The sequence below is a fragment of the Varroa jacobsoni genome, unplaced genomic scaffold, assembly GCF_002532875.2.
Source record: "Varroa jacobsoni isolate VJ856 unplaced genomic scaffold, vjacob_1.0 scaffold_1423, whole genome shotgun sequence".
Classification (NCBI taxonomy): domain Eukaryota; kingdom Metazoa; phylum Arthropoda; class Arachnida; order Mesostigmata; family Varroidae; genus Varroa; species Varroa jacobsoni.
Window position 1 is genome coordinate 99,616 of NW_019214325.1, and position 23,209 is coordinate 122,824.

Consider the following 23,209-nt stretch of genomic DNA (forward strand, 5'->3'; position numbering starts at 1 on the left):
CTAATGGTGACGCGGCATTTTCGTTGTATGTATCGAAAGAAATTGCCAGTGCCTTCGACAGAGGTCACCTCATCTGCTTGTTTAATCTCTCTCTGCGTTGTCGTTGTTGTTGTGTTTCTGTTTTGGTTTCTTCGGTTTCTTCCATTGTGTAGCGGCCGACGATCGTGCTGATCTTCGGAACGATAATACGTGCGCAATTGTACGTAATTGGCCTATTTAGCTTTTGGGTGAACGACTGCTAGCACGTTTATGTTATAGCTGTCGGCCCTGGACGAAAAGCCTGCTAGATCTATTTACCTGGTCAAAGAATCAGTTTATTCTGAGGATCCTCAAGATCCATTGCGATTACGTATTATTTTTATTATAACGGGCGTTTAAGAATTTATTTTTCTTCGTCGAGCTTTTAGGGTGCATCATCCTGCCTGCGCTAATCGTTCTAATCGCGGTTTATTAATAACCATAATCAGATGAATTGCCAAGCTGAGTAAGTATAAGTTTCGTATCAAATCTATATATGGAAAAAGCTGAGTTGAGCGAATAAAACAAGTTCTATATGGATTAAATACGGAATCAGAGGGAGAAATGGAGTATGGAGTTGAATATAGGCGACGTATCTAGTGATTTGTTTATGAGGTCTGTACTTTTGAAGCTATTTCGCCCCTCTCGTGAAATTTTTGCATGTTTCTAATGAATCTAAAGCCTCAGATCTCGGACCCGAATCCGTCGCGATCGATGCTGTTAACATGGCAGCTTTGGTTCGAACGTTTACGCCCAAAAACAGAGTCTAATATATATACGTTCGTTTAACGTGGGATTAATTTTAAGTAAATCCACATACGCGCGCTACGGTTTATCTATGTGTAGACTAAAACTAAGCAATTTTCTAAGCCATTTGATAAAATTATCTTTTACTATTCAAGAAACTAGCCTCGTTACTTTTTCAGAATCTCACTGGCAAGTTGCCTTCGTATAGATGTGACTATACAATTTCAGTCCTGTTTTGCGAAGTTCAACTTGAAGGTTTCACAGGTCAGGATAGATTCACCTGTACAACTAACCTCATTCAATTTAACGCAAGGTAATTCAGTTAGCTAAAATGTTCAGGGAGCATTAACCAGTCCTTCTGCGCCGGTATCTTACCGCACATCAATTCGAATCACTAGGGGACAGTGCTTTTAGACCTAGAAGAACAGGGATGATATGTCAAATTATACATTCATTCAAATCCTTTCTTTAGACGTTAGTGAATATTTGGGGGAAATAGAAGCAAAATTTCCTATAAACGCATATCTTTTAGATATACAGTTATTCCTATATGCGGCTGCAGTTCTGCGTTACCACCCTTAAAATAGAGTCAATGCACAGTGTATAATTACCTAGTTTATTTCGTCTACGACCTTTTATCACACATGGCTACCTATGTTTGGATTAGATAATAATGTGTATAGGCATGTGCGCGATCCTATTGCCAAAACGTTTTTCATACAGTCTTCAAGTTCATCGTGACCGTCTTTTCTGTGTATTTCTATATGTAAGCAGGTACTATCTTACTTCTATAACGATCGATTCTGCTCGCACGCAACAATCATTTGAGGCATATCTGGCACGTAAAGACGATGCGCACGTACGACAGCTAGCTGGCTGGCTGGCTACTCTTCAAACAGACAGTGCCTAAGCTTTAGTCAAAGTAAGCAACCGATAATATGCTTCTCCACACACCGCTTCCAACCTGGGAAGACTGCACGTTAAGATAACGGACGGCCATTGTCTTCTTGTGGTCTTCGAGTGAATTTAGACGCCATTGGTTTTTGCGTGTTGCTCCTAGCCCGGTTAATTATGCTTCAAGCCATAGGATTAAAAATAAATAGTTTATTAATGAATGCCGGCTTCGTGATCGTCTCCGACACGTCTCTCAACGCAGAATTCTACTTCTATAGGAACGAATTAATTCAGTATGACAAGTGTGTCATATATGTATCGTCGTCAAGCTTGACCCATTAATCAATGATATCGTAACTAAAAACGATCTAGAATTGGAGATTCTGACACCAAAACTCACCTAAGTAAGCTTTCTGCTCAGCTGTCGGCATCATACGTCTCAGCGCTCGGCTATTACGATGCCACATAAACGTTAGTAAAATGCTGTTAATTCCTCTAATAGCATAGGTGGACGCTTCTATATAAACAAGAACATGCAAAATGAACGTTTGCGTACAATCGAAGCGAAAATGCGTCGAGCGTCGTGGCAGCACTGCTGAGCTTCTTCTGATCTTTTTAACACTGTATGATCTGATATTCATTTAATCTTAACTGAAATTTGTCCAGAAAATACGTGTTTTTGCTGAACACATCCTTATATTATAGCTGTTATTGTTATTCTGTAGCCGCAAGAGGGCAGTGGTTCGTTTTAAAGGTCCGCACTTCAAGCATCAGTAGCAGTGATGGCAATGGTAGCCTAAATGAAGTAACTCGGTGTTGTTAGTTAATTTATAACTGGGCTCTACCGTCATTTTGGTACATCGTCCCGGGAGCCTTGCAGGCTCAGTCAGCTCTCATTTCGGAGGAGCAAGTTTCGGTAAAGAGACGAAACGAATCGTTCATTGCCAGAAGCCACGATAAGAACAGTCTTCGTCATTGCGTTGTAGGTAACAAACTGTTTCAGCTATGTTGCTGCAGTGAACCCTGTGATAAATAGCGGATGCATCCTTTTGCCCGTGCAGAAGCCTGGGGAGCAAGTCGACGATTTGCACCATATTTCTACGCTTCGAGCAATAAAAGTAGATGTATGGTGACCATTCTCTTAGCTAAATTTGAGCACGATATGCAGCTTTTATAGAAGTTCACAAAAATCCAACGAACAATTGCAGTCTAAATTAGCGTCGTCAGTCTGTGCAATAGATCCACATTCTTAGGAAGGACAGCATAAATGAAGCATATCTTCAAGCATCGCGAGGTAGAAACGAGTCAGCATTAACGCGCCGGAAAGCACGTTGAGAATATATATATATATATATATATATATGCTCTTTTTAAAAAAAGTTATAAGTTGGCCTAGATATCTAAGCAGGTCTGATTCTATATGTAAATAAACAATGAATCCCCATCGTTCGGGACTTCCAATCCCATTGACGAATACGGCCCATTCGACCCCTGTCGTTAGCTGAGGGCGTGTGTCTATGTTATGCTCTTGTCGTCCCTTAGCCTAATGAAGGCGCCATCCCGTGTGCCCGATGTAACCAAGGCCGAATGTCGACTGCGGGTATGAGCGACGCGCTTCGTCAGACAAACTAATCATATTGTACCACTACAGGTTCTAGCCGTAGTTAAGTCCGCAGTCTTGTCGTTCGTCTTAGCGTTCGTTGCTCGACACTTTAGCGTGGCGGCTGGCCAACGTCGACATGGCTTCTTCCAATACGATGTAGTTTTTCTAAAAAAGAGCCACATTTGATGTTGATATTTCGGAATATTATGCTTGTCAACCACCTGCTAAGGGATATTATTACTGGACATTCAGAACAATACTAGACATCGACAAGCGATACATTGTTGCTCAATATGCCAGCGTTGTTCTTTAATGTTCTTCGTTCCCTAGAGAGCGATAATCGTCTCGGTCAGATTGATCATGCACGATCTCTAGTGCTCGTGTGGTTCGTATGCGGAGACTCGAACAATTAGTGGATGGTGCATATACGCGTACTTGTTGCTTTTAACGGTATCCTTCTCATCTGCAGTGTCTGCCTCGTTCTCTGGAAGTAGCTCGAACGGTTAACGTTATATGAATAATTAGTACGTAAGCTCTAATCTCGGTTGTAGACACGGCTGTTTTGCTGGGGTCTGTCACCGTGACGAGGTGTCCCCCCGCCAGTCTACATTAGCACGAATTCAGTCAGCCACTTGACGTTGGATCGACACGTCTTTGCGCATCCAAAACCATTGCCGTTATTAAATGCCAAACCATTATTAAATGAGTAGGATTTGTTTGTTTGTTTGTTTGTTTGTTTATTTACCATTTGTCGGAGGAAGTTTATCCTGTTTATAAGAACCGCTATGTAAGAGGGTACTGGTAATAGCGGAAGCGTCCCTGACTATTTTTGTTATTCAAATATAATTATCTACAAATTCCAGTTGCAGATCATCATCCTGTACACGCTTGACTTAACGTGAAACGTTGATTCGTCTAATTTCTGTAAACATATGAATTAAGTTTTGGTCGTCTGCGTCTCGCAAGACCGATCGCAAGCGTCCTCGACATTTAGCCACATGCACATGTTTAAGATCAGGAAACTATTACATTCGCTAGAAGTAAGTTACACTAGCTTGTTGTTACTGGGGCAACTTGTTATGCGTTTTGAAAAAAACATTGGCTATACTTCGCTGATGTTCACTCGTGCCGGCTGGCTAATGGTTTGTGGTTATTGCCTAGTCCGTAGGGCTATGCGGCGACAGATACGTTTCTTTATGGTAGCCTACAGCATTCTAGCGTGGGTGGTCTTCGTCGCTTCTGCGTTCCGTCAAGTAGGCCTTAATAATTTTTTTTTTTGCTATTGACGGCGTTCAGTGACCTTCAGACTGACTGGAGCGGCACGGCGAATGGTAAACACATTCTGTATTATCTGATAGTTACACCATCGTGCGACCGTTTGATACCGCCTTCTCAACGACGCGCGATAATGCAGCCGACGGGCGACTGGCCTGTTACGAGTGCTAAGGCAATTTTCCTAAAATTTGCCTTAGCACTTGTCCCAATAAGCCCGAGCTCCAGCTGTACGCGGGAGGAGAATTTGTTTGCTTAAAGATCAGACAGCCGCAGGAAAAAGATGAAATATCGTTTTTGTAGCCTTCTGTGCATCTATATCTGTCTTTACAGCAGCGGCAGCAATAGGCTCGTCGTCGACATCTTTTCAATGTGTTAAGACGGAGGAAAAATCCTTCTAAATCCCAAGTGAGCGAACGGGGTGGCTAGTTATCTAGTCAGCTGCAGGGAATGCAGTTTAGCTTAAGCTCATCGAAAAATACGCTTAGGTACCCTCCGTCATATGGGCACACACACAATTTCGTTTCTCTTACATTTAGACGTCAAGTCTCTTTGAGAGATCGTGTCATAAAGAACACCTAACATGGGAGACCTGCTCTAGTTGGTTTTCTCCCGTTGTGCAAAGCAAGCTTTAATAGCAGGTAGATAGTCTCGTGACGAAAAAAACACTGCGACCGAGAATAGCTCAGTATTTCTTTGCATGACAAAGAAAAAATTCGCTTTACTAAGTCTAAATCTAAACTTTGCCAATGATAGAAAGTAATACACCTGAGCTGTGTATACTTGGTAGGCCACCAACTCACCGAGGCATCTAATCGTCGGCTGCTTTAATAAGCGATATCTGTTCGGTCTATCCATAGGCTGTTTTCAACTACCGAAAAAATTAGGACCTTCAGTTTCGAAATAGTGCAAAACAACGAGTACGGTTTCCGCCACGTCCTCAAAAACACTCAGTACGATTTTATGAACGCAAGTGATCTGACGTTCTGATGAAGATTCGAAATTGTGCCGTCGTTTGTTGACAGCACCCTCTATAAACGTGTGTCTAGTTCTGCATGTGAGAAACAATGGCCATTCAACCTTTGCGTGACATAACTTCGCCCTAGTTGATTACAATGCTTGGGAGTTCATTTTTTTTTGCCGCCAAACAGTAATACTACCACCATTCACCCTAGTGCTTATCGACCTGATATCAACGTTGCTTCATTACTTCGTGGCAACATTCAGAAGTGGCGCCCCAGTCTTTGTTGGACTCTGCTTACGGTGAACTAGTGGTAACCATTACTATCATATAACAGGAATGAGTCGGCCTATTCAATAAGCATACCATAAAAAAATCCAACGACTGCGTCAAACGACATTGCTCCCTTAACCTGATGATTAATTATCGTTTTCTATAGCTTTAATATGTCTTTTCAACTCTTATCGAAGTCATATGAATAAAATTCTATCACTGAAAGCTATGTATTATTGAATGAAGTAAAGGCTGAGGTCCTTCTTCACTAATGCCAATAGTTAACACGGAGTGCATAAACGATAGAGCGAAACTCTGTTACAATTATGTAGAATCGGAACAATCATATAAGTGCCAGCTTCGGTAAAGCAATTTGCCATTGTAAAATATAATAGTAAAATAGACTTGTTTCGGACAAATGTGTTGAGGATTACCAGCAAACTCTTACTTTGCGTACATCAGTTGTCGCAAATACATTTACATTTCTATTTTGTCAACAGGTGTACCACTTTTACCTATGGCTTAGGTCGTTTTTCTCTGCCAAATAGAATCCATTTCAGTGTTGTGTCCTGTACAAGCAAGCTGGACGAACGGATACCCTCTTGTGAATAGTATCCCAGACGAGTTATTCGTTATACACGCTATATTAAAAAGAAAGCAAAAAAATCACTGAACAAATATACATCAGGGAATATAGAGAGGATGTGGGCTCGGTCTGTGTGCACATCTTAGACTATAACATGCGGCATAAAATGTATTATTAAGCAGAGTAATTATTTCTGTCCGTGTACAGTGTACAATATTGTATGCCATTGGCGACTATGTCTTGCATATTACAGGAAATCTATGGTGAGAATGCACTCGCATGAATAGTGGATATAATAAATAAATAAAATAAGTAATACTTAATTCCTTTATAAAGTATTTTTAGGAATGACTTATTATAGAAAACCGAATTACCTATTACAGCAGGACATGTTGACTCATCGTTCCCTATCTAATCTAGTCCAGCTATGTTTAGGATAACAACATTTGCCTATGCCCTACTCTGTCAAAATTAAATCGGATATCTTTAGTTAGAAAAATCAATTTGATTTCCTGACCAAGATGTAAGTACCCAGGTGAGTGGTCGGCCGTATATTGAGAGCTGTGTGGCTATAGTGTGCTCTAGCGATGTGTAGTGCACGGCGCATTGTGTGGTACACGCACGAACTTGTCCAGATACGGGAACCGATAGGTCCTACTGCAGTATTCTGGACTTTGAAGGGTTTGTTTTTCTTTCGTTCACCGTTTTTCGTGCCAATCAACAGCGTGAACTAGGCTGCTGTTGCTGCTAGTCAGTCTTTCCTTAGGGCACGAGGGTCCTGCCAACTCCACTGCAGTCATGGCTGTCGCCGTATTCGCTTAATGAACGAGTACGTTCGTTTTTCGCGTTCTTATCCTCCCCTGTCTTGCCCTGGGACCGCCCAAAGTTCACCCCTCTTGTACTCCGTCGCATAACCCCGTCAACCCAAAAAAATCCCCTTTCCACGATCCGGGTTTTTCTGGCCTCCCTTATTTCCTATCCCTTTCTGCTATTCAGCTTGTCTTCGCTCAGAATTTCTAACTTTCCTATAGCACCTGGCGAGCTTTATAAGCCACTGAACGCTGCCACCGGCTCCCCAATCTGTTGATTTATGTAATAAATCAATTTATCATCGTCATCGTCAGCATCACGATCACAATCATGAGAACCAATGCGCTAGCCACTGCGCTGGTATAAAAATTTCCTTTCTTAGCTAGACTGTAGAATGGCTATGGCCGACGAACCTTTTCGCCTTTCGGCAAGCATAAAAGGTCAGAAGAGGAAGTCTCAGCTGCGCTACTGCTAAGTATATGTACTCCTGTGAGTGCGAGTAAGCTTTTCGTCTGCAGAATTGAATGGATTGAACCTGTAAGTGTCCCGGGCTAGCGTCTGTATCAGAGGCTCGGCGGTTCTGCTAGAGTGGGTTCGACGAGAGAATGAGCTAAAGCCTTGGTTGCGCATGGGTCTGAGCCGCTGGGCGGTCAATCGGTGGGGTGGCAACCGTAGTGTTGGTATACCAGTAACTGAGTTAACGCTGACGGGTTTAGCTGGACGATTGCGAATTTGCATTTCCGTTGGGACGCATTTTTGTCCTCGTTTTCGATGGATGAGTAAACCCAGTTCATGTATGGCTGTTTGTCGATGTCTGCTTCCTGAGTATGGTTCGAGAATGACGTTAGACAAACACCACAAACTTTAACATCAATGATTTGCAAGCGCACACTGTGTTACTACTTGGAGGATTTGAATACTAAAACCTAACTTAGACATCGCAATTTGTAATAAAAAAAAAGTTAAAGCATTTCCAAATTGATGGTCATGAAAGCTTATTTAGACTCATTCTGAAAACGTTTCGTTTTTATAATGACATTTGTGTGCCTTTCGCCTTTTTTATTCGAACCAAGAGTTTATTAGAACTAATATAGAGAATCATATCGATGTATTTCCCGGGTGCAATACGCAGTGCGCTATTTATTTAAAAAAAAATTGGTAAAATTTGGACTTACTCACGCCGATCTCGAATCGAGGCGGTGTTTACTTTTAATGCAATGTTTAGGCAATGTTTACTTTTATGGTGAATATGGTTATACTATACTCTTATAGAACAAAACGGAAAGAAAAACCATGTAATTCGACCATTTTTATTCCAGTTGTTTCAATCAGTGTCATAGGATTAAGTCGGACACCTAAATCTACGAAAGTTCATGAGAATTAACCCATAAAATCTCGCAGATCTCTCTTGATGGTGGCTTGAACGAGCTTTACACACTTAATATCAGCTCGCGCTCAACGTATGAAACACTAGCCACATTGTCACGTATGCAGTACCGTCCGAAGGCTCAGTAAGAAGGAACATAACAAACATTGAGGCTCTATGTAGTAGTACAGTGGCTCTAGAATATCTAATGACGAAAAGAATCTATATTTATTACACAGTCGTTTCTTGGCGATATTTGCCCATATTTAACAAGTACCGTTTTGTAAACCTATTGTTTTGAAAGCAAACACTTTGTGTCGTTGAGATAATAATGAGATAGACTATTGCTCCGCTGAGTTCTTTAGAGCATCTCAATAACTACAAAAAGAGGTATATAGCTATCCTTTGTGAATATATATCGATAGTCATAGGTGTCTGTTCGACGCTAACTCCAGTTGTCTGCCCGAGTGTCAGATGTCTAACTCCGTTCACGTGGCTAAAATCTCCCTGAAAGAACGGTTATTAAATCTAGCCCTGAGCATACGAGCGTGTGTCTGCATCGACTTCTCGCCGTATAGAGGTACACGCATTTTCCGTGAGAATCTTTCATTTTCCTTGCCTCTGAGTCATCGGAAGCGAGAAGCAGCGAGGCAGAGTAAAAGGATCGACGATTCTCATCAATTTATCAACGATATATTTCGAAGTTGCCTATGGGAGCGGACCCACCTGAACTTAATTAAAAATCTCGTAGCATCTAGTTATGCGACGCAGGACAATGCTGGATCCTAATAGCAGGCTTTTTGGAAATGTTCTGGCTAAATCTCTATGGCACCGACAAATAACAAGCCGAGATATTTGAGGCCAGACTATATTTCAAACTGATAACATTTTATTTCTCAATTTTTTTTTTTTTTTTTTAAATTTACAAACTTCATTTTTTTTCTCAAATTTCCAGTGTACTTTGTACATGTCTGCTAGCTACATTTTTAGCTGTCTAGATAAAAAAGAAGGCATAACCCATCATAAACCCAATGATTTTAGCTTATGAAAAGCAATGAAACGGACAAATGTATTAAAAGGTATAGAAATCGTTAGCGTTAGCCCGTGTGGCAATAATGAATCGATAGTCAACGTGAGATTAGACAAACTTCACTATCAACTTCTTTTTGTGAGACATTTTATAAACAGATAAAACTCACAGAACGAGACCAACGAGATGGTAAGATTAAATTGCTACTGCTACTGCTGTTCGCTACGGGTTAACGGTGTAGTAGGTGCACTTGCCAATGCTAAGACAACCCCTACCGGAATTCGTCTTCAACAATATTTTGTTCATGGCAGGAAAGCAAACGCCCGTTTCTGATCAGTCTAGTCACACAGTACGGATCTTGGCGGCTTAATTGATCTTGTATAGGGCTGTTCCAAGCTTTTGCTTAAACACCTCAGACGTAATTCATATGCCATCAAGTTAAGTACAGGCTACTTAAGAAAAATTCGAGCCGAGAGACTCAATCAATACCCATTTGCTAACTAGTTCTTTCCAACATAAGATAGGACGTCTTCAATTCTTCTGAGACAGGAAAATAGTTACGATAAGGGTAAAAATAAATTGCAGGGCCGATCATTGACTTACCTACGATTCAGAATATTTCATTATTATAAGAAGAACCTAACATCGAACCAGTGCCATGCTTTAAATACTGCATATGTTGAATAGGATATCATGGCGCCATATTTATTAGAGAATGACGTATTCATTTACAAAGAATTTTATTTCGACGTGCTAAACGTTACAATATGACCGTATTTGGCCACCGTGCTGATAGGCTAGATCTCTTTCAACAAGATAGCCCATCTGCTCGTACATGCGACAGTGTGAGGCTCGCTAGGCACATGTGTTCCAAAACAAGGATCTCTAACTAACAAGTAAAACACGTGCGAATCCACTGCTTTTGGAGCATTACCGAGCAGAGATTTGAAAATCTCGATCTGAAAAATCGACTCGCTCATTTCCACTATTGGGAGGATCTTAGAGCATATTAATAGAACTGTTTTGGTTGGAGCTTGTGAGAGGTTTAAAATGGCTTTAACGGTCTTTAATTAAAGCCGTGACCGAAGTAAATGGCAGTTACACTGGATAAGTACGAAGGTGTCGCGGCCCGATTTAGGTGCAGCCTAGAAAAAAGCGGAACGAAAATCGTCCTACTAAATTCTCTATAGACAGGTATAAATTTCTCCGTGTGCAACCCATATTTTAGCGAGCATTGATGGTCACTTCAGTATTATATCTACGAATTCTCTGGCCATTCTTCTTCGATAATTATTTAAATCGTGTTCAGTATAAAAATGGCGTACTACTAGTACATCATTTCCTTCATTAAAAGCGAACATCATCCCCAGGCTTGCCCGTCCCCTTGCTCCATGTCCGGAGTATGACAGACGCCTAGGGGCGTGTTTATTTCCCTAGGTGATGCAGAGTTTCAAGCGCGGATATCTGTAAAAAATCACGCTGGGAACAAACAAAGGCCGGCGACAACTGCAGCCAAGCAGCTGGCTGCTGAAATTTATTAGTTGTAGCAGCGTCAGGAGCGCTAGTATCCGAGACAATATTATTAGAAATCGCAAGAACTCCTTGACACAGAGCCACGGCGATTCAAGCCTGTGCAGTGATAAAGGTCGCCATCATCTTCACTTTTTCCACGAAGTTCTGCAGTTGCGATGCGGTGACAAGCGATCGCTGCTTCCCAAGCATTCTGCTGCTGTTGGTACTCAAGGATGAGCTAACGGTAAGTTGGAAGGGCAGGGAGAAGCGGTAGTATTGTAAGAAGCGGCAGGATCATTTTAGGGGGCTACTGAATCGCAAGCCAGCCAAGAGGGACACATGGCCTCAGGACCCATAAAGTATATTTGAATGGATAAGCACAAAGAAAGAAGAAAGCTAAACTGCTTATATTGAGAAACGCCGTGGTATTTATCCTTGAGGAAACGAATCAAAGAAGCTGCATTTCACTGGAGGAGATTTTTATAATAACGAAACTAAACAAATCGCTTTAGTTTAATGAGCTAAATCTTCTTTTGCAATACTACTTTTTAGAAACATATGTGGCCGCTATATAATATTAAAATAAATTGTGCCTTAAAAGTTAATGAGATAAAGCATATTATGAGACATTATCATCGTTTTGTATTGTAAATTCACTTATTGTTAGCTCTACGAGTCACTAACTGGTAATGACCAAGTATGTTTGTTTTCAACTATAACAGCTTCATTACATTTCGCAAACATATGCGTGGTGCACGCATGTTTTCTCCTTTATTGTTGTTGTTTTTTTATGACGACACAGAACTCGAAAGGTCGCGGTTAAACCAACTTTAAAAACAACCAGAACTTATTTTTGGTGACCAACCCTATTACAAACGGAACGAATCTTGAGCACAATGGTTGCTATGAAATAAATCAACGACTCTTTTTATATCATATAAAAAATATAACAAATTCGCCTAGCACAATGATGTACGTGAATTAATAGTACACGGGCTTCCGGGTCGTACATACTATACCTGATAAGGTTAACTGAACTAGTTGACCCATAATTCTCTTTCCATGGCCTAATTATTTATACAACATTGAGATATGCAGTAGAATACGCTTGGTTCAGTTAATAAATCTCACATGCGGGAATTATCAATGTTGCAGTGCCTGAACAATTTTATTAAAACAGTCGTCAGACTTTTTCGGATTAAGATGCAACTTTCATTTTCGTCACAATTCATCGATTTCATTGATTTCAGAAGCAATAATTTTACCCCAGAAATACATGACTCTCTATAAATAGAGTTAATGTTTGAATATTTTAAGCGGTGCAAATGTGTCTCAAGGGAACGTCGGAAAAAAATGACTAACAGATCTACCAAAGAGATCCGGAAAAAATAACAAATTACACTAGACACAATGGCCAGAAACTCATAGATAGAAAAAGTCAAAAAACTGTGTAACGCCTGCAGTACGAACTATTGAGTATTCAGGTTAGTACAAAAAGGTAAGCTTAAACTGTAGATTAGGTACAAAAAGGCTCTATTCAGCTTATATCCGCTATGTTGACTTAGGCTACTACCTTCAGTAGCGGTAATGATAATAGGTACCTGGAGCCCCTCTGAGAGTCTCTGCATGAGTTTACATGATTTAGCAAGATTTTTTTTTGTGTGAAATCAAGACGTTGTTTGCTACTTGAAACAAGTTTTCTACCATTGACTTCCGGCCAACGATCTATTCATTCGAGATTTTATCTAATGTATTCTCAGATGTTGTTACGATGTTTCGGGTACACTACCGTTCACTAAGACTTTCTATGTCATAACTGCTTCAGGTGGAAGTTTTTCTCCTTCTAGACAGCCTACAAAGTCCGGCGCCATATCATTGTTCCTGTGCCACCCTTTCCACTAGAGTTCTCCTCTCCTTTCACGCGGACTTCTGCTAGCAAATAGTAAACAAATAAAAGGACGCCGGTGCGCATTCGACTCGATAAGAAACGTTTTCTTACGTTGGCTGGGATACATTCGCTATTACTATATCCGCATAACGTTGAGTAACAAGAAATACCTAGTGAAAAAGGTGCTGTGCAGTGTTAAGTGTGACTTTTAGGACCATTAAGATTTTTCCTTCACTGTCAAGGCTTTTCTGTAGAACCTCTGGTAAAGCTCCTGAGCTTCAAGATTTCGAACAATTAGAAATCTATTCGCTATTAAACTGAAATGTCTAAAGAATCTGCAAAAAGTCGAAGCTGTCCCTATTTGGATACAATTAACAGGAGCGTGCTTGATTTTGACTTCGAGAAGCTTTGTTCCGTTAGTTTAAGTCGAATCAATGTTTATGCCTGTTTAGTTTGTGGAAAATATTTCCAGGTATGTTACCTGTCTTTTTTAACATTAATTATTGATACAACTTCTTTCATTACTCAGAACGTGGAATAATTTTTAACAATCTATTTAGGTCCGCACTATGCTGATAGCATTGCTGTTAAAGCAAGATAAAAGAAATTACGGTTAGACATGCTAGTTGGTTATTAAAAATTATATCAGTCCTAGATTTGAAAAGAACATGCCGTTTGCCAAATAATTTGTTTAGCTGGTTGGTTGTATATGCAGAGGAGTATAAAATTATGTCAGATAAATGATAAAAACCGTTGATTTATTCTGTCCACATTACATTGCCTTCTCTTGTCTACTCAAATGAGACGCATGTACCCCATAGGAACAGAAATCGCGGACTAATAAACGTCAAGTATTACATTTTTTTTCAATTTAGGGCCGAGGACCATCAACACATGCGTATACCCATAGTGTCCACGCAGGTCATCACGTCTTCCTCCAGTTGGAGTCACTCGAGTTTTTCTGTCTTCCCGACAATTACCGAGTCGTCGATTCTGCGTTAGATGATATCCTGTTCGTACTACAGCCAAGATTCTCTCATCAGGACATTAAGGAGCTCGATAAGACGGAGAAGCTATCGATTGCGCTTGACGGTAATTAATGAAGCGATCATCCGCAATATTTGAGTACGAATAAGTTCTGAGAGAGGTTACATATTCACGGGGAACAACAAACTAATATGCAATACTTAATCGGCTGTTGCGAAAGACCACAATACGCAATAAGTGAGTTTACTATATTACACATAAGAACATATAATTTATTTGCTCTCTCTTTCTCTCGCTTTCTCTCTCTCTCTCTCTCCATATATATATATATATGACTGGGCAACTTTTTTTGACTAATTATATGTTTGAAATGTAATTGTTAAAAATACGACTGCCTCACAATAAGAAGTTGCGCTCAATATTTTTCGTTTTTAAAGTTCTTAGTACGCTTATTTAAAATGATGTTCATCTGTGACGATTCTTAAGGAACGAGGTATTTGCCTGGGATCGTAGGCCTTAACAACATTAAGGCGAATGACTACTGCAACGTCATCTTGCAAGCTTTGAGCGGGGTTGCCCCATTAAGAGACTATATGTTACGGGACGAAAACTACAGAGACATCAAGAGACCTCCGGGTGACAACATGTTTCTCATTGTACAAAGGTATATTCACTCGTAACGTATAAACACGTACTATTATAATGAAGCGTTAACTTAGCTGTCGTCACATCAAATCTGAATCTTCCAGGAAACTGTAAGCAGGACAAAGTGGCAACAGACGTTAGTACCATTGAAAAAACCGTTAGGCCGAATATTCGAATTTCCGATATACGCATTTCTATAGCCACGAGGCCATACAATTTGTCGTTTGTCATGAAAACCCCAACTTCTACTTTTGTCAGTACTACTAGAGCTTTATGCTTTCCATATTTTATACCACAGTCGACGACGTATTATGACAATTGTGTCATTGTTGTGTACTTCTTCCGTGAGTCTGTAAATGTAACATGTGCCTTAGTTGTTTGATATACGAATAGAAAAAGCATATTGAATATTTATATATAGACTATTTCTTCGTTATGACTTCTTATTATGTTTACAGATTCGGTGAGCTGCTTCGAAAGTTGTGGAACCCACGCCACTTCAAAGCTCACGTGTCGCCGCATGAAATGTTGCAGGCTGTTGTTCTCTGCTCAAAAAAGAGGTGCGTGCCGATGGAAACAAGATATTTGATCTTAACAGGGTCATTGACTAGTGACTTTATAAATTAGGTATTCGCTAGACTAATGACAGTGAGGTTTGTATACCCACTATATGATATTACATCCGGGTTGACGCGGTTAATTTTACCATGTTTCTGGTTCTCCCATTTGGTGCTTTCAAGGCACATTACTTTCTCAAAGCAGTTGCTCAATGTCTCCATTATGAAATTTAATATCGAATAAGATAGGTCAAAATTGCGAAACGTGTACATTGCTACTACTCTTTCAGATTTCAAATCACGAATCAGGGCGATCCCGTAGACTTCTTATCTTGGTTTTTGAATTCGCTTCACATTGCTCTTAACGGTACCAACAAAGATTCCAGCTCAGTTATCTACAAAACTTTTAGGGGACGAATGAGGGTAAGTCTTATCTTCAGCAGCTTTTTGGGATTTTCAGTTCACTCTATATATGAAATTTCCAATCGTCATTATGATTTTCTAAGGCTGAGAAGGTCCACAAATGCATATTTTATTAACAATCTCATTTATTGTTGAAGTCAACTGCAGATTCAGTGCAATATTCCTTCGTATTTCATTTTTATCTAAATATATATATTTTTTTCACCTTTACCAAGTCTAACTCAGTGTAAACTAAATATCCCGTTCTTGTTTTTTTTTTCAGGTATATTCAAAGAAGCTGTTTCCAACAGACCCTGAGCACCAACCAAAAGTTTACGATCCGGCTGAATATGAAGTAAAAGTCCGTAAATAGTATTTTTTCTTCGTGTACCTTGCTGTTTGACGTCAATTCCTACCTTTGTTATAGTACAAATAAGTGTGTTTTCTTAAAGACGCATTTAGTATTAATGTGATATTTACCTTTACGTTGTTGTTTTCAACAGGAAGAAAAAATGCCATTCATGTACCTCACCGTGGATTTACCGTCGCAGCCTTTGTTTCGTGATGACCAGCGTGAAAATATAATTCCTCAGGTGATTCAAGAATTGCTAATTATTACACTGTCACGTCTATTTGTATCGTTTGTGGTAGCCAGTGCCACCGATTTATTATTAGCCGGAACTCAACTTGAAAAAAACTCTATTTTGGACTCGTAAATGACATGTTTATGCTGTGCAATGCGTTATTTGTTTCATCAATTTGTGATTTCATTTTTTGTTTTTTTTTTATTTTCAGGTACCCTTAAGTGTAATCATGGCCAAATTCAACGGAATCCAGGAAAAAGAGTATAAGACGTACAAGGACAACACCCTTAAACGCTTCGAAATAATTAAATTGCCAAAGTGAGTGTGACCCAAAATTTTGGCAAAGCTTTTTAACAGGCAGGAAGGTGATAAACGTTTTGTAAATTGACTTGGACGTTTATAAGCAGGAACACAAGGCTGTATGTACCCCAGTGTTCTTGCATATCATATCTGGAACTTAATGCCTTGCATGTATTTTTTCAGGTATTTAATACTTTATATGAAGCGGTTTACGCGAAACACGTTTTTCACGGAGAAGAATCCCACAATTGTCAACTTCCCTATTCGCAACGTTGATTTCGGAGATGTGCTCGCGCTTGAGGCACGAAAAGCTAATCCCGAGAACGTGTATGATCTTGTTGCTAACATTGTTCATGAAGGAGAGCCTAATAAAGGTACGCGAAATAACCCAAGATTGATGCTTTAATAACAGCATAATTAAAATTGCGCAGATTGTTTAAATATGGCGGTTTTTAACGCTCTTTTTATTTATATTTAGTTCATATACGTTCGTATGCATATATGAAGAAAATAGTTATGGCCTACAACATTTATAAAATTCTTTTTCTTTACTCTATCGAACAGGAACTTACCGTTGCCATGTCCTTCACCGCGGGTCGGGAAAATGGTACGAGTTGCAAGATTTACACGTAACTGAAATTTTGCCACAAATGATAACGCTCTCTGAAAGTTATGTCCAGATATGGCAGAGGACAAGCGCACCATTCAAAGATGTAATTAAGGGAAAAACTAACATAAAAGACACAACCATTGCTCCTACTGCAGGAGAAGACGCCGGTGAAAAAGTTCAGTTTGACGAGGATAATAATGCAGTACCCGATGAGAAGTCTAGCTCTCTTCCAAAAGATGAGGTAGAGAAAAGTGTCGAAATGACAGAAGATGGAAAAGAAGCATTTGAAGAGCAAGTTTTTAGTGTCGAATCACACGAAGTTGTAGCGCCTGCTAGTGGTGAGGGTCTCAAGGGTGAGAAGGGTCTCAAAAGAAAGCTCGAGGAAGACTAACAACACGAGAATATTTATTCAAAACTTGAATATTACAGTGTAAAAGTCAGACTGCATATTTATTGCTCCTGTAGTGATTTATGCCAAGCTGGGATAAGTCTGTCTTGTACATATGAAATTGTGAAACTTGTTGAAAATGCCGAAAATGATTTTTGAAGAAACCTGTAAACTATTCGAAAGCGTAATGGACAAATGTTAACTAGGTGTTATTTCCATTGCAAAATACGAATTCGAAATCTAACATCTATACTATAGTTATCTTGATACAATGTAGTTTGCTGTGCGGCATATATCGTTTGTGAATATCAAAGTATTTATATATGTAATAAACTGTTTGCTTAACGGGTCATTTACGATCAGACCACACACAAAGGTTCTTCATGTTTTTGAAACAATATTGCTCGTTTGTGGAGAAAGAGTAGGTACCCACTGGCAATAATTTATTGCAAAGTAGACGTGAAGATGTTAATCACCGTCGTCGTCAATTTTTTGCAAATCTTCTACTCGTAAGTCAAACGTTTATTGAGACAGGAGTTGGTACAACTCTTTTTTAGTGTATGCAGGGTCCGAAAGCATAGATTGAGACGATACGTTTTCTTTTTTAAATTATAGCCATCTTTTCTTGCGATTACCACTAAAAAGAGAGCCATTAACTTAATCTCTTTTACCTTTTAAGCAAGTTATATAGCTGATGACTCCTTTGACTGTTGCGATACTTTTAACTAGTAATTAAACATTGTCGAATTAATCAAATTAAATCCAAGACCAGGCATATAACTATCCTAATTGTTTTCTGCGAGTCTAATATTTTCATATACTGAACTACTAATTGTAGCAATGAGCCTTACCTTAATTGACAACGCTATTTTCTAGTCAGTGTAATTTGGCAACGAGTTCCCTGCTTTGTTTTTAGGTAATAGAAACATAAAATCATCCTTCGCATCTGCCCTGTAAGGACAAAGCTAAGTCCTACGGATATATGTCTGCGTGCCTATTAATATTTATGCGACGTACGGACACTTCGTTTTGGAAATCAAATATGTATCTTATGGTTTGGTTGTGTTTATTGCTTAGACCTAAAGACAAAGAAACATGTTTCAGATCAGGTTCTTAGAACCTATAAGCCATATGTTGTAGACGCACCAATAAAAACAACTTATAAAATGATTAGTCACTGTACGTGAATGAAAAAAGGAGACGAATCTACCGCTAGTTTACTCTTCGATACTATTTCGCCAATAAAAGTTGCTATTTTTGACTAAGAGGAAAATAATGTCGCGAAATATCCCCGTGCTAGCATGATAGAATGTCCCATCTTTATGGAAAATGAATGATAACGCTAACCAATTTTAACTATTTTTTTACATTAATAACATCTATCAGACGATTATGGTGTCCGATTCTTCCATACCATGTCGATTGAGCCACAAACCTTCACAGGTTATATAACTTAGCTTAACGGTGAACTTCATTGCAACTGTACAATGGATTTAGGTACAATAGATATATGACAACATTTTTTGTTGCTGTTTAATTATAAGAATGGTTTCCTTACAATTGATGTTCTGTTCGAATAACGGTGAAAGTAATTCTGCAATGTTTGTACTTGAATATAATTTGTTTCTGAGCTTGTTCTCAATTTAATATATGCATATGTACATTTCAAATTGGCGCCAGCAACAGCTAGCAAGTAGCATTCAAAAACGTATTTCCACTGTTGTTGTTAAATTAGTTATTTTCAATATTATATTACCAATGAAGATGGACATTCGAATGGCGTTGAGAATACACAAGTATTAGCATAAACTAGTAGATTCCGCTTGTATCCTGTATAGTACTATTTTATATTCCTGTCAAATATAGAAAATACCTTAATCGAAATGCTGTTTTGGTGACACGTTCCTTCGGCCACTTTTAAAATTAGCCTTCCAAAAAACCTTTACCTAAAAAACAGTCAGATACATACCCGCTACATAAGAATCAGAGACACTGTTCATAAACTAAAACTATTTAATAATAATATTGAGATAGATTTTTTGCTCACGTCGCAGTAGGTCTTTATATTGCAACGATACACTAAATTAAATTTATTTGAAGTTAGCTTCTTATAGTAGTTTGTCCTACTCAATGCGCCCACAGTTCTATGGTCCATTTCAGATAATTACTTTCAGACACAAAGTTAAATAAGTTAGTTATAGTGTAACGATTGCTTCATTGGTAAGTCTTCACGAATATTCAGTTCATGACATGTTTACGAACAGCATTTTCATTCTAGACCTTATTAGGTAGTTAGGTGTACTAGCAGAACGATTATGTAAATGTTTTTAGTGATTTCATGCTCAATTCGGTTGGAGCGGAAATTCATTTTCTCTGAAATCTCTGCTTATGCCTATAGAGGGTCCTTCGCATAGTAGGATGAATTTCTTTAACAACGAAGATACCTTGTGTGAGACATGTTTGTTAAAATAATATTTACGGAACTTATTTATTGGTGTTGCCTAAGGCTAACGTTTCGTTTTAAATTACCATCAAAATCTTTAGCATAAGAGCAACAATACTATTAATAACAACTCTTTGAGAATCCTGCACTGGATCTACTACAATGATAAAAACTGTGCGGCTTTAAGGCGATGCCGTCATGTGATAACTGTGAGGATACCATGGTTGAGTAAACATTCTGTACGACACATGAAAGTCTCGACCATACCGATAAATTAAATTTTTAGGTTCCCTTTTAAGACCGTTTGTGCTGTTTTACATCGGTGGTGTTAATGTATTTCAACATGTGCAAGTACATTATTAATCCGTATAGCCGGCTCTCCTCTGAGAAAGTTTTTTGAAACTCTTTTGATGATTCGCTTTCGACGCTCGCCCGTTTTTTGATTAATTTATTATGGATAGCACCGAAAGCTTAACCGAGTCGGGACACAGATCACGTAGTTGCACTCTGTTTTTAAGGCAAACTTTTTTTAACTGAAGTTTAAGTAGGAAATCAACGCTAATTTCAGTCAAAAGAGCACCGAGCTCAATGTTAGCTTAATTCTACGTTGAATGTCGGTAAAAATGGTAAGACTCACGAATAACCACTAAGCCCTGAAATGCCTGTATGTAGGAAGCTTCTTGTCATGCCTTTAGGTGTCTGCAAGATCATTATAACTTTCAACAAGCAAGGTCGCGCATTTGTGAACTTGGTGATTCGCGTACACGTTTTGCCTGAATTTGTTGGCCGCTTGACGCTTAAGCAGATAGGATACAGCCATGATGGGCTGCGATGCTTTTCAACGGTGGCCTGCGGAATCACGATTTTTACTGCGATTTTATGTTTAACCACCCAGACTGAAAATCGGTTTTGGCTCTGTTCTGAAACCGGAGCTGTGAACAGTACGCCACATTCTTCATTGTCTCTCGACTCTCCTGGGACAACAGAAACAATCGTTTAGAATACGCTAATTCTCGATAACCCTTCAGTAATTGTCATTAGTTCCCTTATTGAATCATATGATTCGACCGGTTTATCATTTGGTCAAAATTTGACTGAAGTCGGTGCCTTCGATCCGAAAAGGGAAAACAGAAAATAAACAAGAGATAAACGAAACATGACCGGCATAGCCATCGATGAGTTGTCTCTTGTCAGATATAAGACTTATATCAGATAAAAGACTGAATCAAAACTTTATTTGGACGTATTCGAAAGATACATTTCTAACGATAATAGCTACAAATAGATATCAAGAACTGACACCAGTAGAACAACAGTCAACAATTATTTTATCTATGAATCGTTCTATAGTGCGCTTTAGCCATTTTTTATACGTGTATTGCTATACCAATACAATATTTTTTTCCAAAGTGACGTTTCTGTCGCTTCTAAATAAACATATTTCCGAAAAATCGCGGATATCTAAGAAGGCAGGTCAGATCTGTTAGAAAATTTGTAATACTTGCTAAGAAATTGCAAGCAAAAGTTGTGGATAATGAAACTAAAAGGCCGTAAAACAATAAGACAGGCTTAACCCAAAAATTTATGTATGTATGAATGAATTATATCATACATTATAGAATGCGTGACAGATACAATTTGGAGCATATATATTATTAAATATTATACGGCATATACAAATATATACCGTACAATATTCGAAGTGCTTCTACTGGTTCGCTCTGAATAGATAGAATGTGTGTACAGACAACAGGGAATAAAATTATTGTAAGTTTTAATAAGGAAATAACATGAAAAATCTTGATAGTAATGTTTCCACGCTTTGTTTTTTTTATCTCATGTTAACTCAGCCTTCGTTCCTCTTTTTTTACGGCATAGTAGTGAAGTTTCAAACTTGCACATCGATGAGACATGGAAGACCTGTATTAATTTTACTGATTAGGGGTAACGCATTTCAGTGCGTTGCCAGTAATCTTAAAAAAAACAAGGTAAAGCTACTATCAATTAAAAATGTCACTTTAATAAGCACAGTACTTGAAACAGCACATTAACTTGGATATGAATTTTGGGTTTGATAAGCTCTGACGCGAACTACCGTTATAAGCTCTTCTCTTTCGAGCATTTCTCGATAGGAAGGTGCATAAATTGGTGTACGAGTATACCAATCCAGTTGTTAGAAAAGATAATAGGCTCCACTTTTAAACACGTATGGTCGTTCAATTAACGTTAGAAAATCCATGTAATGAGCGTCACTAATTTGCGCTTCAAGAAAACTGTGTCAAAAACTTTACCGGCAGCTATAGTGAATAAATAAAATAAAAATAATATAATATCGTTCAAAATTATCAGGCATTACGAAACATTAGTATTAATAATGAGTGTTAATTTACCAATATATCGTCTAAAAGTATAATATTACGTTGTCAACTAGCTATATTTGCTTACATGTTAAAAGCGCATTTTTAATAGATACTTTTAATGGAATTCATATCAAACATACCGTTACCGCATAATAGCAAATAAACTGGGATTGAATTATCTGGCACCTACAGTGAGGATTTATTTTCTTCATCCTTAATTAAGTGGGCCCAGATTTGATATTCGTTGGCGCGACGACGGCATGTTGCTGACTTTAGCACATCAGTATAGCAGAAGTACTAGCCAAGCTGAAAGTTCATCAAAGAGGCCACTGAAGAAGCACACGAAAAACACGATCTTAATTAGAAACACACATTGATGACCTCTTTGAGGGTTACTTATTTTCTTATATTTCAGCATTGGCTAGACCCCCCCCCCCACTCCGACACACACACAGGATTTGAAAATACGTAAAGAACATTCTGCTCAGTACTTCGTTCATAGACAGAACAAATTTTCGTGGCTGGTTATTTGGCATTTGCTCTTGTATTATTTATGTATATAATAAAAGGTTATGTTTTCAGTTTACCTTACATAAACATCAAATCGGGTGCTTGTGTTAATCCTAGAATTTTGCTTAACGTTTTAACAGCACTTAAATGTGTAAATTGTTATACGTTACCGAAAATTACAGTAGTACTACTGCATAGTGACACCTACAGCGAAAGGAAATCTTAGCACGATCTGCACGAACACCGTTAAAACGAATTCTAATTTTACCATTATCATGAGTAGCTACAACGGTCAAAAAGAGAAATCCGCTGAACTCCATCGCCGCACTTTACTAGCGGCAAGATGATTACTACGATGCCCCCTGGTCATCGTACCAAACGTGGCTACTCGTCATATGCTGTAAATGTGAAGTGAAAGTGACCCAGCGGGAGCTGAACGGAACGTGCAGACAAAATTCCGTTA

General features: G+C 38.8%; 1 protein-coding gene and 1 long non-coding RNA gene across 4 annotated transcripts; one reads left to right on the forward strand and one right to left on the reverse strand.

Moving 5' to 3' along the window:
- The first annotated feature begins 13,052 nt into the window (after positions 1-13,052).
- Usp39 (ubiquitin specific protease 39) lies at positions 13,053-18,709 on the forward strand. 3 transcript variants are annotated; one of them, XM_086972270.1, is made up of 11 exons: positions 13,053-13,432; positions 13,836-14,052; positions 14,434-14,611; positions 15,051-15,152; positions 15,440-15,572; positions 15,835-15,912; positions 16,055-16,144; positions 16,347-16,453; positions 16,619-16,809; positions 17,000-17,042; positions 18,350-18,709. In XM_086972270.1, exons 1-11 carry the CDS (start codon positions 13,283-13,285, stop codon positions 18,351-18,353), a joined length of 1,293 nt encoding a protein of 430 aa, XP_086828396.1. In that variant the 5' UTR covers positions 13,053-13,282; the 3' UTR covers positions 18,354-18,709. The 3 variants fall into 3 exon arrangements, with proteins under 3 accessions (XP_086828396.1, XP_022705517.1, XP_022705518.1); XM_022849782.2 differs by lacking the exon at positions 18,350-18,709 and having other exon boundaries at positions 17,000-17,808; XM_022849783.2 differs by lacking the exons at positions 13,053-13,432; positions 13,836-14,052; positions 18,350-18,709 and adding an exon at positions 14,059-14,184 and having other exon boundaries at positions 17,000-17,808.
- A 755-nt stretch (positions 18,710-19,464) lies between these two features.
- Positions 19,465-23,123, reverse strand: LOC111269885 (uncharacterized). Its single transcript, XR_002685982.2, has 3 exons — positions 22,917-23,123; positions 22,427-22,565; positions 19,465-20,850 (listed from the first exon to the last, which is right to left on the reverse strand). It is a non-coding gene; the product is annotated as an uncharacterized LOC111269885 (long non-coding RNA).
- Between the last annotated feature and the right edge of the window lie 86 nt (positions 23,124-23,209).

Excerpts from the sequence above, each read along its gene's own strand:
- Usp39 (XM_022849782.2), top strand. The coding sequence starts at position 13,283 with ATGTCTAAAGAATCTGCAAAAAGTCGAAGCTGTCCCTATTTGGATACA. Across the intron at positions 14,612-15,050 it reads ATGTTTCTCATTGTACAAAG|ATTCGGTGAGCTGCTTCGAA; the intron begins GTATATTCACTC and ends TTATGTTTACAG. Across the intron at positions 15,153-15,439 it reads GTTCTCTGCTCAAAAAAGAG|ATTTCAAATCACGAATCAGG; the intron begins GTGCGTGCCGAT and ends CTACTCTTTCAG.